The 12,808-nt window shown below is 44.7% G+C and overlaps 2 protein-coding genes across 4 annotated transcripts in view; both read left to right on the top strand.

Moving 5' to 3' along the window:
- The window catches only part of CEMIP (cell migration inducing hyaluronidase 1), a 114,079-nt gene that overhangs the window by 31,312 nt on the left and 69,959 nt on the right, over positions 1-12,808 (top strand). The gene's annotated exons all lie outside the window — the stretch shown is intronic.
- The window catches only part of LOC130152994 (cell surface hyaluronidase-like), a 50,189-nt gene that overhangs the window by 31,248 nt on the left and 6,133 nt on the right, over positions 1-12,808 (top strand). The window contains 3 exon segments of the mRNA XM_056347384.1: positions 9,664-9,846; positions 11,719-11,932; positions 12,629-12,730. Of these exon segments, the coding sequence (XP_056203359.1) occupies positions 9,664-9,846; positions 11,719-11,932; positions 12,629-12,730 (499 nt within the window).

Raw genomic sequence — 12,808 nt, 5'->3', positions numbered from 1 at the left:
AGCAACTTCACTACGTTTTACTATTGAAAACCACAATGTGGTTGTGGTTCTCTTGGTCTTGTGTTAAACAGGGCAAAGGTTTGTAAATTTTTCTGATGCAGGAACAGTTGGCGAGGTATGTGTTTTGAAGAACTGTAAACAAGAAATATACTGTAATGAAGGAAAACCACAATTTTACTTCATTTCATTTAGAGCATCTTGCTAAGGAGTAATTGGGAATTAAATATGTGGCTGCTCTGTGTACACCTCAAGTATGCTGGATGCAAACTACCACGAGACATAAGGCTGGTGCAGTGGCAATAGTGAAATGTCCAGACTGCATGCAGAAACATGGAGAAATGAGAATTCTGTGGAAGGGTTAAGGAACTGAGGTGAAAAAGAGGATTTAGGAGGCTGGAAGAAAACAAGTGCCTGCCTAAGCAGTTCCATGTATAATGTTTTTTAAACATTGTATTCCAGTCCTTTCTGGAATGGAAGAAATCTCAGATTGTGGAGCCCAGAGTAATCAGTTAGAAAACTGGGGAAAACTTTCACCTGTCTCAAGTGGCTTTATGTTTTGTTTATTCTTTTTTAATCCAAAATACTGAACAATCTGCCAAAAATAAGCTATTAACATCTGTGCAGAATATGTGAATATGTTTTGGCAAACCAAAAAAATGTTTGATGAACTTTCATGTCGGTATTTTAGGATTAGTAATTTCAGACAAAACCTGAGTGAACAATTAAACTATTTTTAGTGTTGTCATTGTAAAATGATGGATAGCTGTATCCAGGATGCTGCCTTTGCAGCTAGACAGCCCTCATGCTTCTGGAGTGATTTGCTCTATGCTGGCTAAAGGAAGGTCAGAGGGGAAATAAGGAATTTGACAGGCAGATGTGTACCAGGATTTGGATTTCTGTGGAGGTCAGGCATAGCGCTGATGTTGAGTAGTTGCATGATTAACGCTTTCCCTGCCTCTGAAACACTGTAGAAAGACCCAGTAGAAGTCATGCCAGTTCAGACATCTATTAAAAGACTGGAACATCCAGATTCCTGGCGTGGGCAGGGGCTGGTCGGGATGAATTCACATGGCTCAGCTGAAACTGGCAGTGCTGTGAGCTGCAGATCTTGCCCAGTGAGTTCAGAGGCACTGCTCAGGTGGATTTACTCAGCAGAGGAGGACATCAGTTAGAGCATAGTCACTGAGCAGACCTTTTTCTTTCTGCAGTGGGCACCAGGAGGGTTGCTGCAGTACTTGTACCTCCCTTGCACCAATTAGAGTAATTCTACAGCTTCTTCACTTCCATCAAAATATGTAGCTAAACCAAACACAATTGCTGTGCCTCCACATGCTGCCGTCTCCAGCCACGTGGTACCAACGAGCGGTTTAACGCCCACCAGCTCCCCTTCCAGTGAGCAACGTACATGTTTGCATTCATCAGGGTAGCTGTGTCACTAGCTGACTGATGGGCAAATATAAAGCCATGTGGAGACCCACAGGCTGTGTTTTCAGGCTGCTGGGGAACATAGCTGTCTCGGCAGAAATGCCTTTTGTAGCTATAGATAGGGTTGTCTGTATAATGGGTGGGAGTTTCCCTGTGAGGATGAGAAGGCAGCTGGGTATTGATGCTTCTGGAAAGAGGTAATGCAGGACAAATAACTTCTGAATGTTCTGGCAAGAGAACAGAAGGAGAGTGCTGGCTGGAATTTTAATGACCAGGGATGAAGCGTGCACCAGAACCAGTCCAGATTCTGCTGAGGGTTGCTCTCATCAGGCATAAAGCCTGTGTGAAATCTTCATAAACGGAGATCTCAGACGCCCTCTCCATGAGCTTCATCTCTTTGTTGGAGCAGTTTCTGCTCCCTAAGAGCTGTTTGTGTGTTTTCTTGGCTGCTTTTTTTTTTTTTTTTTCTGCTTCACAGAAGTATGAGAATTATTTGTAAGACTGAGTTAATGGCTTTCCACAAAATCACTATCCTGAAGTACGATGGCCTGCAGAGAGCATCGAGCTTGTTACAAGAGTGGGGAGAGGCTGGTAAGCCAGGAGAGGCTGGAAAACATTATTTGGTTGCAAGTAAGTGCCTCTTTTCAGGTGCTGGAAAACAGTACAAAGATTGGCACTTCATACAGTAAGCAGTCATAAATTAAGTCCTTCGGTTTAATGACCTAGGCTTTGTGCCTGTGCAAATTTTCTAATCGCAGAAGCAGCTAAGGCAAATACTGTTACCACAGGCACAGTGCCGTTCAGTAAGTCAGCCAGGCTTCTTTGGGCTATCAGCTCATCTAAGGATAAGAATTAAATCTCCTTAAAGCACATATCTGAAGCATAGTGTAATAAGTTGTGTTGTTGAAGCAGCCTGAAAAGCAGTGGCAATTAGATTAAACATGCCTTGTTTTTAATGAGCGCAGGCAAATATCTCTGTACACGGTCTGTCAAGGCTCAGAGGGAAGGGATTTCCCTTATTAGGGCTCTCTGTTGTGGTTTGACAGAGAATTCGGGGAAACTTAAGCAGCTAGTGGTATACAGAGGGTATTTTTTTGTAGATAGATTGTCACAGTCCTGCAAGCAGAGGTGTTTCCTAGTACTGCACCTCTCCTGAGAGATGCTGGCTCCAAGGACAGTGCAGGGCAGCCTTCCCCAGGCTCTCTGCACAGCCACCCTCTTACCCTCACCTGGAGGGGTACAGTGAGGCTCATAATACTGGTGTTCTTTGGTGCCTTCTTGCAGGAGCCAGATCTTTCTGAGAACTTTAAAAAAAAAAAAAATTGGCAGGGCAGGGCCAAATTTCTTGTCAACAGCAAGCACAAGGGCAGATGTCCGTGTGTGTGCTTGGGCTCATGTCCAGTCTTTCCCCTGCTGCGGTGTTTGTGCAGGGATGGGCACAGGTACTCGGTGGCAAATACTCCTGTGTTTGCTAGGCTGGAGCTCTGCACTAGGGCTTGTTATCATATTCACCAGTGAATAATCTTAATTGTCTGAAAATTCAAGACCCTGGAATGAGCTTGTGTCTAAATTGTTCATTAAAAATAGCGGAGCCTTTGGATGCCAAGTGATCTAAAGCCTCCAGGGTGCTACAACCCCTCCAAAGGTGGAGATTTCAGTGCAAGCAAACTTCTGCAGCCCGTATCTGTACTGAGACTCTGAGGGACTCATTATATTTGTATTTGTCAGTGTTGTGTAGGCAGGTGTTTTTCCTACAGCTTCTTATTCAATGCCAGCCTGATTCATACTTCCAGCTACTTGTCATTTCTGCAATAAAATTCCTTAGTGGTGATAAGGTCTGGAGGAAAACAAAGATAACAAGACAAGGCTAGAATGTACTTGTTGCAGACTTGCCCAGTTTATGGATATTTCCAAAATTGTTTCTTTATCAGATTAGTTCTACGTGAGCTTTTCCTCTTGCTTCCCAGACTGATAAAGGCACAGGAAGGCAAAATTAGTATTTCAAAGTGGAGCTAACAGTTCAAGGCTGTGACTGCTTTCTTGTTCTTGTACATACATGTGTTCTGACCTCGATCCCCCAGACCTGGATGTAACACAAGTAACACCACTGCTATTTCCAATAATAATAATAAGTAAAGTGCTACTTGGGTTTCATAGCCTGCCCCTCCTGATAACATCTGTGATTCAGAGTTAATCGTCCACACAACACAGAAGTCAGCAGATATATTTCAATTCCCTTCTGTCTATTTAAATCCCCTAAATTACCCGCAGGTCAACCCATAGATGAAAGCCACAAGATATTTTTGAAAAAATTGGAAAGAAACAAAACCGTTTGCCAGAACACCAGATTGCAGATTGCACCGTTTTAGTACAGCTGGGCCGAAGCGGGTGGTGACATGGCTGTGTTCAGGTGATGCTAAAACCCCATCTTTGCTTATCCCCCTGCATCCCTTGCTGCTCTCTGTCTTCTGTGGCTTGTGTTTGCAGCTGGCCCAGTGGCAGCAGCTGGGATTAACAAGGTGACTCTGAGGAGGCTTGTCCTTCCTGAGATGATCCTTTTACAGCATGAATTAGAGCCATCTGAGCATAAAACAATCCCCAGGTGGCCATGGCAAACAAAGCTGCTCATCACTTAGAAGCCTGCCACATGAAACTGAAGGTTTTTCCTTGCTTTCACCCTTCTCCTGGTCCACTGGGTCTCCTCCGGGCCACCAGCTTCTCCTGACCTGACGTGCTTCTGCGGCACAGCAGCAGGAATACACCAAATTCACAATAGTCAGCGACAGGGTACTTGGGGATACATTAAAAAATTGGAATGTGATTCCTCCACGAAAACATATAGGGTGGGAAAAAAGATGATAAGATGGTGTACTGTATTTAAATGCAGGAAGTTCTTATTTTTGCTGGAATACAGTTGTCTCTGAGCCAAATGCTGGCTGCGTCATGTCCTGGTTTCATGAATATCGACACAAGTGTACCTCAGGGCAGGATCCCTTCTATAATGGGTTGAGCTTCTCAAAAGCAAAAGTCACATTCTTTTTGCCTAAGGAGGCACGTGGGTAAAACTAGAAAATATAATTTATATTAAGAGATGGCCTATGCCTTTGAATTTTTAATGGCTTTTCCTAAATGACAACATTTAGGAAAGGCATTTAAATCCCAATACGCACAACTCTGCTTAGGTAAACACAGACCTGACTTGTTAGTATTCCCACAGAAAGTGGTCTTCCAGAGGAGTCTATCCTTAATAACAAGGTCCTGAAAAAAATTGCAGGATGTTTGCCCAGTAGCTGTGTTTATCATCGCAGGGGGTTTGGATGTGTTTAATGGACTGGAGTTGAAGGCAGAAAAATGAAAAAGAAATCTAGAAAAAGAGAAGGAGCAAGCAACAGCTGCAGGGAGCTGATGGGAAACATGGGTTCAAGGAAAGGAGCTTGAACTGGGAGAAAGAGGTAAGGACGTGAGCCAGGTTCTTTGCAGCCCTTCCTCCACTCTTCTCAGCACTTGTGAGATGTGTGGGTATTTCTCACACTGTTCTCCCCACCAGTGATGCTAGCTGGAGAGGAGCTGGCTTGTCCTGACAGCAGGTTTTGTGCCAGAGGAGACTGAACCTGGTGCTGGGCAGGTTGTTGTGAGGTCGGGAGACACTTTGGGAGAAAAAAACCAGCTTCATGCTGACTGACAGCGAGGAGCATCAACCTCTTGTGATTTGTGTGTGGGATGGGTTGGAGGCTGAATGCTGGCTTTGCTTTTTTTTGTCTTTTGAAGTTCAAAATTCAGCCTGTGAGAGAGAAACTTACCGAAGCAGCATGTGGGGATATCTGCCATGGGAAAGTCTGAAATTCCCAGTTGTCTTACTTCCTTTGGAGGTTCAGCTCATGTAGATGTTGACCAAAATGTTGGAGGGGTTGTTTTTAAATAGGAGAAATGACAGTTGGGGGAGACTGACTCACTGGATGGAACTCTTTTTTTTTTTTTGAGCCCAAGGAAAAAGTAAGTAATTTTTAGTTGTATTCCATGGCATTCCCTCATCAGTTTACCCCAGATTTTCATCAGTGAGATCAGGATTTGGACCGTGTACTTCCATGGTCATCAGCTATGTGACACACCATGTCAATAAACATGGTGGGGCTGTTTGCTAGAATAATCACCAGCTTAGAGGTTCCCTTTGCTAAAATACAGCCAGGACTGACATCCAGCATAACCAGCAATCACGGCCAGATCATACTCATTTGCCCAGGAATGATGCTCCATCTGATGTAGTTAAGGGGCATGTTCACAGGGTTGAACAAGTGTTATTTGTCCCCTCGCAGGAGGTGAGAGCCCCAGATATGCACTCCTTCTATGTTTACTCCAGCCAAATCTCATCTCCAAGTTCCATGACTCACTTTACATCCCACCACTTGCAAAAATCTCCCCTCCTTTGCCTGCTTGATCACGTTTCCTTGAGTGGCTTTGCCTTTGGGAGTTTGGGGTTGAACTGGGGGGGTGTTCTGAGGGTTGTAAATGAGGTATGTATGTGTGTACGTGCAGATCTGTATCTACCACATGTCCGAGAACAGAAAACCTCTTGCCTGCTTTTTTGCCTTTCCCTCATCCTTTTTTTTGTTTTTGCTTATCCCAGGAAGCCTGCTTATTGCCAAAACCTAAGAATACTCTTTTAACACTTTGTCTGATGTTTTTGCTTCACCTGAAAGAGCCAGAACTGCAAATGCCAGAACTGCAAATGCCAATATCCTGGTGAAAAAAGGAAGGCTTCTCGGGTTTGTTTCATCCAGCCATTTCCAAAAGGAAATAAGCAGGCTAAATACATTCATAAAAATGCATGAAACACCCTGTGGGGACTGTTGAATGACAGTAACAGAGGGGCAGAAGCGTCAGTTTTATACAGGCTGGTGTTGCCAGACTCTCAAAAATTTTCCAAGTGGCGTTTGAAACTGTTAGGACCCACTAACCACTGACTTTTTGCTAGCGCATATTTCACTTTTCTTCTTCAAATGCCAGGTTTTGGTGGTTTTTTTGGTAAAAACACATAGGAAAATATTGGCCTGATTAAGAGCAAGAATGAAAAAAAAAAGAAAGAAGAATGTTCCTTACTTATAAAATGAACTATAGTTTATCACTAAAAAAGATTGTGAACAGTTACTTAGTTTTGGGGTGAAAATATCTTAAATAGCTCAAGTTAGTTTCCTACGCATATTAATATGACTTTCCCTTAAACTGACAGCTAATTCTAAAGTCAGACTTTCCACCTGAGAATATTTTTGTTTCTCTTGTAAGAAACTCCTAAGAATAAAAATTTAAAAAAAAAATAAATAATGTCCTGTGTATTGCTACATTGGACAGCATTTTGTTTATCTATAGTCTGGCTTCTACCCCTTGTGTTTTAAATGATTTCTCTCCCCTTAGTTTGTGCTGGTAGTTAAGCATAGGAGCATCTAAAGCTACAGATGTTCCCACAGCATTTGGGCTGGGGTCTGAAATTACCCGGAATTCATAATTTGGGATCCATTATGAATTCAGTGTTTTCCCTTCTTGCTAGTGCCGTGTGTGTCCCCGAGCCCCCGGCGCACCTGGGCAGATCCCAGCTGACATGCCAGTACCCAGAGTGGCAGAACAAGGACCAAATGCCCTGCAAGATATTTAGGCTGATTCAAATTTTTCCGATTGTGCCTACAAATATTCACCCCAGAGGAGCAGCTTGTAAATAAGACAGAATGGCGAGGTTTAAGCAGAGGCATAAAGCAGAAGCTCCAGCTTATTGACCACCCTGAGAGAGGAAGGCTTCCTGCACTTGTGGCCCAGCTGGGAGGTCCTTGGTGGCCAGCGCCGTGGCTGAGAAAGGCACACGCACATCTGTTTGACTTTGAACGCAGTGTCCAAGGCGTCCCATGCCTCATTACTGCTTGTTGCCTGAGGTTGCATTTCTCCCTGGGTTTTGGCAATGGCTGGAGAACAGGCATCTACCCCCCCTCCGCCGGCCAGCTGCCAGGCAGAGCCCTGCGGACCATCCCGCAGCAGTGCTGATGTTTCTTGCTTTGCTTTTCCTGGAGAGGATGGAGCCCAGTCCAGCCACACAGCCAGGTATTTGGACAGGTTTACGGTGGACCTTGTACAAGCTGAAGAAACAGAATTGAAGTAAAGAACTAAATAGGAAACTGTTAAAATACCGCTAAATTAAAGAGAAAATAACCACCTTATTCTTTCCTATATGTACCTAAAGGATAACTTCTAATACTGCCCCTTCTCCCACCTCCTCCCAAGCCCTTTGTTGTGGGAGTGTACTTATTTCCATTGTTTGCTCCACAAACTCCGAAGTAGGTGCTTTTCATTTGATCTTTTCAATCTTGATTTAGTTTATTTCAGCATTGCACTCAGCCTGCTCACGTGCACACTAGCGCTTATATTCCCAAATGCCCCAGCAATTCAAGACTGTCGCAGCTGTGGGTTTTTTCACACTTTATTTTTTTTCTTTTTCTTTCAGCATCCAGTTTCCTTTTCTAGTGCTTTTTTCATTCCCCAGGGAGGCAGCAGTCAGTGTAGCACAGCACCAAAGCTGGTTCCCAGCATCCGAGGGAGATGACAAGCCCTTTTTGTGACAGTGTCTTCAGGGGGTGAAATGTGCTAACGCAATGCAAATCACCCTTATGAAACAGCCAAATGTCTTGGGACTCCATCCTAAAAATATTCCACAAATATGGCTGTGGTGCATTTCTTTCATTTCCTCTAGTCGGAGGCCAAATCATCTGAAAATATATCTGTTTTCTAGCTGTCCTGTGTTATGACACAGCTGGAGTTGGTTAAAATCTAGAGGGCAGTATCTGGCTTAAGCTGACGGGTCTTTGTGCAGCTTTGATTTATTATTCTAGAACAGCCTGTCCCCTCTTCCATCCTGTAGATAGTTTTGTTTGGTTTTAATGAGAAAACCAGAAAAAGGCTGAAATAGCTTTGCTTTTGTGTTCTCCATGTGTAATACAAAGTAGAGGTCTAGGTATCCAGATTCCCAGATTTCTCCAAATCGAAGCAGTGTCCCCCCATTTAATGCAGGGATGGGTGGCGGGTCGTTTCAGGGGAGCCTTTGGAGAAACTTTTGTCTTCCAGAGCTTTGCAGGACCCAGAACGACAGCCAGTGAAGGTGGTATTTGTCTTTCTGTGAGCCAAATTTATATTCTCATGTTTTAACCAGGAAGCCAGGTAGTTAAAAGAATACTTTTAAAGCCTGGATGGTTTTGATATTATAAAGGAAAGCTAACCACAGTACTGGTTCAGGCACCTTGGTGTGGCATGCTGAGCCACTTCAGAGGGTGGAAAGGAAAAAATAAAATTAAGCTAATTATCTTGGCATTCAGGTTTTCTTTTGAAGCGTAAACTTCTTGTGGCTCTCTGTTTTGCACAGTACAAGTGCATCCCACAGACAGGGAAGGGTGTCAGGATCTTTTGTGGAGGATGCTTTTCCGTCTGTATCCAAACTGCATCTTTTGGCTCTGTGTCTTGTTTGGAGTTTCTAGTGTGGAGCCGGTTTTTCTCTCCATGAGGGCAGCAATGCAAATCACAGGATAAAGGAAAGCCATGGGGACGATCTTTCTGGTAAATGAGTGTGCCGAAAGTGTGGTAGACAAGAGTTAAAAGATGATTTAACTTTACCCTTCGTTATTCTAACTGATGCTGAAGAAGGAGACGGGGAGAGGGAGATTTTAATGGAAACCATAATAATAAACTTTGCTGTAAAGTGGAGGAAGCAGGTCTCTTTAGACCATGGCTCTGGTTCAAGCTGGAGATTACTTTCTAATTCCTGAATCTGTGCCCCCGGTGAAATGTCTGCTGGATGCCGGTTCCCTCTCCCGCAGCAGCTCCGGATGAACTGAAACAAGCCCCGGCTGCCTCAGGAGACACAAGTGGGTATGTGACTGGTTGTATCTCAGCCTTATGGGGCAAGGAAGAGAAAATCTCTCATTTTAAGCCATCCTGGCACCTGACTCAAAGTCCTCTGAGGTCAGCTGGGGTCTCTGGATCAGACCTTCGTAATAAGCAGCCATTGTTTCCAGACGAAGCAAAAAAATGTGATTTTCTTTGGCTTTGAGGATTTGTTATGTTTTTTTAAAGGAGGAAGAGAACCTCAAAGGACATTTCTTTGTTTTCCCCTGAAGACTGTACTCTTGGCTGCAGACCATCTCTCTTGCACTCAAGCCCTTAAATGCATTTTCTCTCTTTCCCCCTGCCTCCTCTTTTTGCCAACAGAGGAGACTGGCTGTGCGTTGCCCTCTGCTATCCCAGAGAAGCCGTGTTTCAGGTGGTGGCAGATATCTACCAGCGACGGACAGGGACGGTGCACAGCGTGAAGCACTACCTCGCTGCTCCTTCCCGTGCCAGCGCTCTCAATGGGACCAGCGAGCGGCTCTTCTACTTTGACAGAGCATCAGGGTGAGCCCTGCATTGCCCCTGCACGGGCAGCAAACCCTCAGGGTCTTTCTCTTACCAGTCCCAGCACGTCCTTTCCCTTCCTCATAGTTAAACCTCAAGCCCATTCATCTTGCGTGGTCCTTTCACTGATGGCATTTCACAGTGGATGTACAGGCTGGAGTGCCTGGGGTAGGCCTGTGCCTGAATCACCGAGCAGGGATTTGCATTGCTGTTAAGAGAATGGCTGATTTCTTGGCTGGGCCCAGCTCCTTTAGGCATCCCTCCTGCTCAGATTTCCACAGGTGTGGGTGCGGTGTAAATGTTTGTTCAAACCCACTGCACCCCAAAGGGCCATGAGAAGGAGCCCTCTCATGACTGCTGCAGCTTCAACGCCGAGATCATTTGGGAGGGTTCAACTTCTTCATATTCCCATGAAGAGAGATTTCTAAAATTATCACTTTCCAAAACCCAGATTTTGTGGGAAAAGGAGAGCACCGTAGTACATCTCTTATTTTGAAGGCATGAAGAGAGTCCTAGAGATCTTGCAATATCTTTATAAGACTCTAGGACACCTTCGGTTAAAAAAACACATTACGAAATTGCGTTTCTCAGTCAGCTAAAATAGTTAGGGAGGAAAAAAGTGTTTTGTGGTCTAACCATGGGTCCCATGATGCCTCACCTGACTAAGTAGATACTTCAGGAACCAATCCACAAACACCAGATTTGAAATAAAATGGGATATATTTATTCATTTGATCATAACACATGAGCAATCAAATCCCAGAATGTCTTCCCTGCTAACCAGGCTCCTTGCTGATGGCCAGATCTCTCTCATTGTAGGAATTGTGAAATAACAATTTACTAATTAATCCTGCCTGCCTTTTTTTTTTTTTTTTTTTTTTTTGAGGGGGGTGGGAGTTACCCAAAATCTGTAAACAGGTTGTTTACCACTGAATAGCTGGGAAAATGGTTTCACATGTGGGTCTGTGGGGGAAGAGGCACTGGCTGCCAGCAGCCATCTGGACCTGGTACGTGCAGATTGGTGGGGTAACCTAACTTAATCCTGGCACTATCAGCCTTTTGGTTCTCTGTTTAACTCAGCAGTGATTTTTTTTTAGCCTTTTAGAGTACAGAAGTTACGGGACTGGCTTTTTTTCTTTTCCTGTTGCTGTTTTTTAGACTGTTTCATAATGAGTGGGATGTTTCCCCTTCTTTTTTTAACCCCACATGCTGGATCCTTGGAAAGGAACCAAGCTTACTCATTCTTTCTCCAGACAAATAGAAACAAGTATTTAGTATTGAAAGAAATAGAATGAAAAATCCCTTTAAAGCTCACATATCTTTTTGGTCCTGGAGCTGAACTGAGCTGTTTATATAATTTCCTCAGCCTGAACTGCAGAACGAACACGATTGAAAACATACTTAGAACAGCTAGAAAAAAAAATAAAAAATTCCGAAGGCCAGAAGACCTGGCTGCCTTCAGGCTTTTGTCAGGCATGCCTCGGGCTAAGCTCTGCCTGCGGGCCATGACCGTGCAAGGCACAGAGCTGAAAGGGAGATGCTGATATTTCCAGGCAAGCCTGCAGAACAGCCCAAGCACTGCTGCTGCTCCTTCTCTGGTGGGATGCCACCACGCTGGGGAGAAGCCGGGGTGCCTGGGGCTGGAGAGGGGCTGCCCCACACCCTGCTTGCCTGGTGAGGGGGATGAGATTGCCTGGATGAGAGGGGAGCTGGACCTGCATCCTTGCAGGACCCATTCTGCAATAAATGTGTGACGTCACACCGCTGTAAGACAGTTGGTGATGTCGGGAAATGGGAAGGATGATGCAGTTTGGCAAGTGCAGATTCCGCCTCTGCTCAGCTCGTCTCTGATCCCTCTGCTCTCATTTGTAGGTACCTATTCGTTCACCTGCAAGCCCGTGAAGCGCGGGAAGGACACAGTTACTGCTCTCAGCAAGGCTGCGAACGTATCAAAATCACGGCGCATATGTACCCAGGGGGGTCCTGGAGCTGTGCCCCAAACCCCTTCCCGGAGAGGCCAGCAGCTCCCCAGCACCCCATGTCCCAGCACCCAGCAGGGCCGTGCAGGGTGTGCGGGGCCCCACAGGTACCGCGTGTGTAAAGAAAAGCCGTGAGGAATTCCCACGGGGGAATCTGCCCAGCGCTATGTAACCTGTGTAGCGGGAAGGGTTTGGGTCTGAATTTGGGCAGCGTTTTGTGCTATGCTTCAAAGGCAGGCTCAAAGAAATTGCCCAACGGGAAGCATGTGAATGCACATTCATGGCACCTTTTTTTCCCCACTTTTTTCCTTTAAACATGAAAAAAAAGGACTCTTGAGAGGGCTCGGATTGGATTAACTTTGAATTCCTAAGTATGACATTGCTGCTGAATTTCAGACTGGGAAGTAATTCTGGTTAATAGGAATAACTGGAAAATCAGAGCCAAGTTCTCTTCTCATTTACTGTAAATTCACTCCAATCTAAATCCTGTAGAATTACTTCAGGCTCATGCAGATCTGCGCTTGTGTTTATAGCCAGGCAGAATATATGAAATTCATATTTGACTTTTAAACTCAGTGGCAGAGTGACCATCAGAGGTCCTTCCAACCAGCATTGCCACAATCCTGTGATAAATGGTGTCTTCATAACGAGCACTTACTTGTGAACCAGGATGACAGTTTGAAAAAAGAATTCTTAAAGTTTTGCGATCGTATCTATATGAGCAATGGTACCTAGTGTCATTTTGTTGATGAAAGCCAGGTAGTGAGCTTGTTTTTAAGTTTCTGTCTCTGGTGTAATTGCAGCTGGCTATCACTAGCACGCCCTCCGTCAAGTATGTAAGGATCCAGATCCAGTCTCTTGGCAGGGCGGAGGTACAAAACCACTTGACATCTGCATTCATTAAGGTATGTTGTGTTTTACCACATTTGAAATGGTGATGAAACAGGGGAAACTTTATCTCCAAGGAAGGTTACTGCAAAATC

The sequence above is a fragment of the Falco biarmicus genome, chromosome 7 (genome assembly GCF_023638135.1).
Source record: "Falco biarmicus isolate bFalBia1 chromosome 7, bFalBia1.pri, whole genome shotgun sequence".
NCBI classification, from domain to species: Eukaryota; Metazoa; Chordata; class Aves; order Falconiformes; family Falconidae; genus Falco; species Falco biarmicus.
This window is presented reverse-complemented; position numbering and strand designations above follow the sequence as displayed.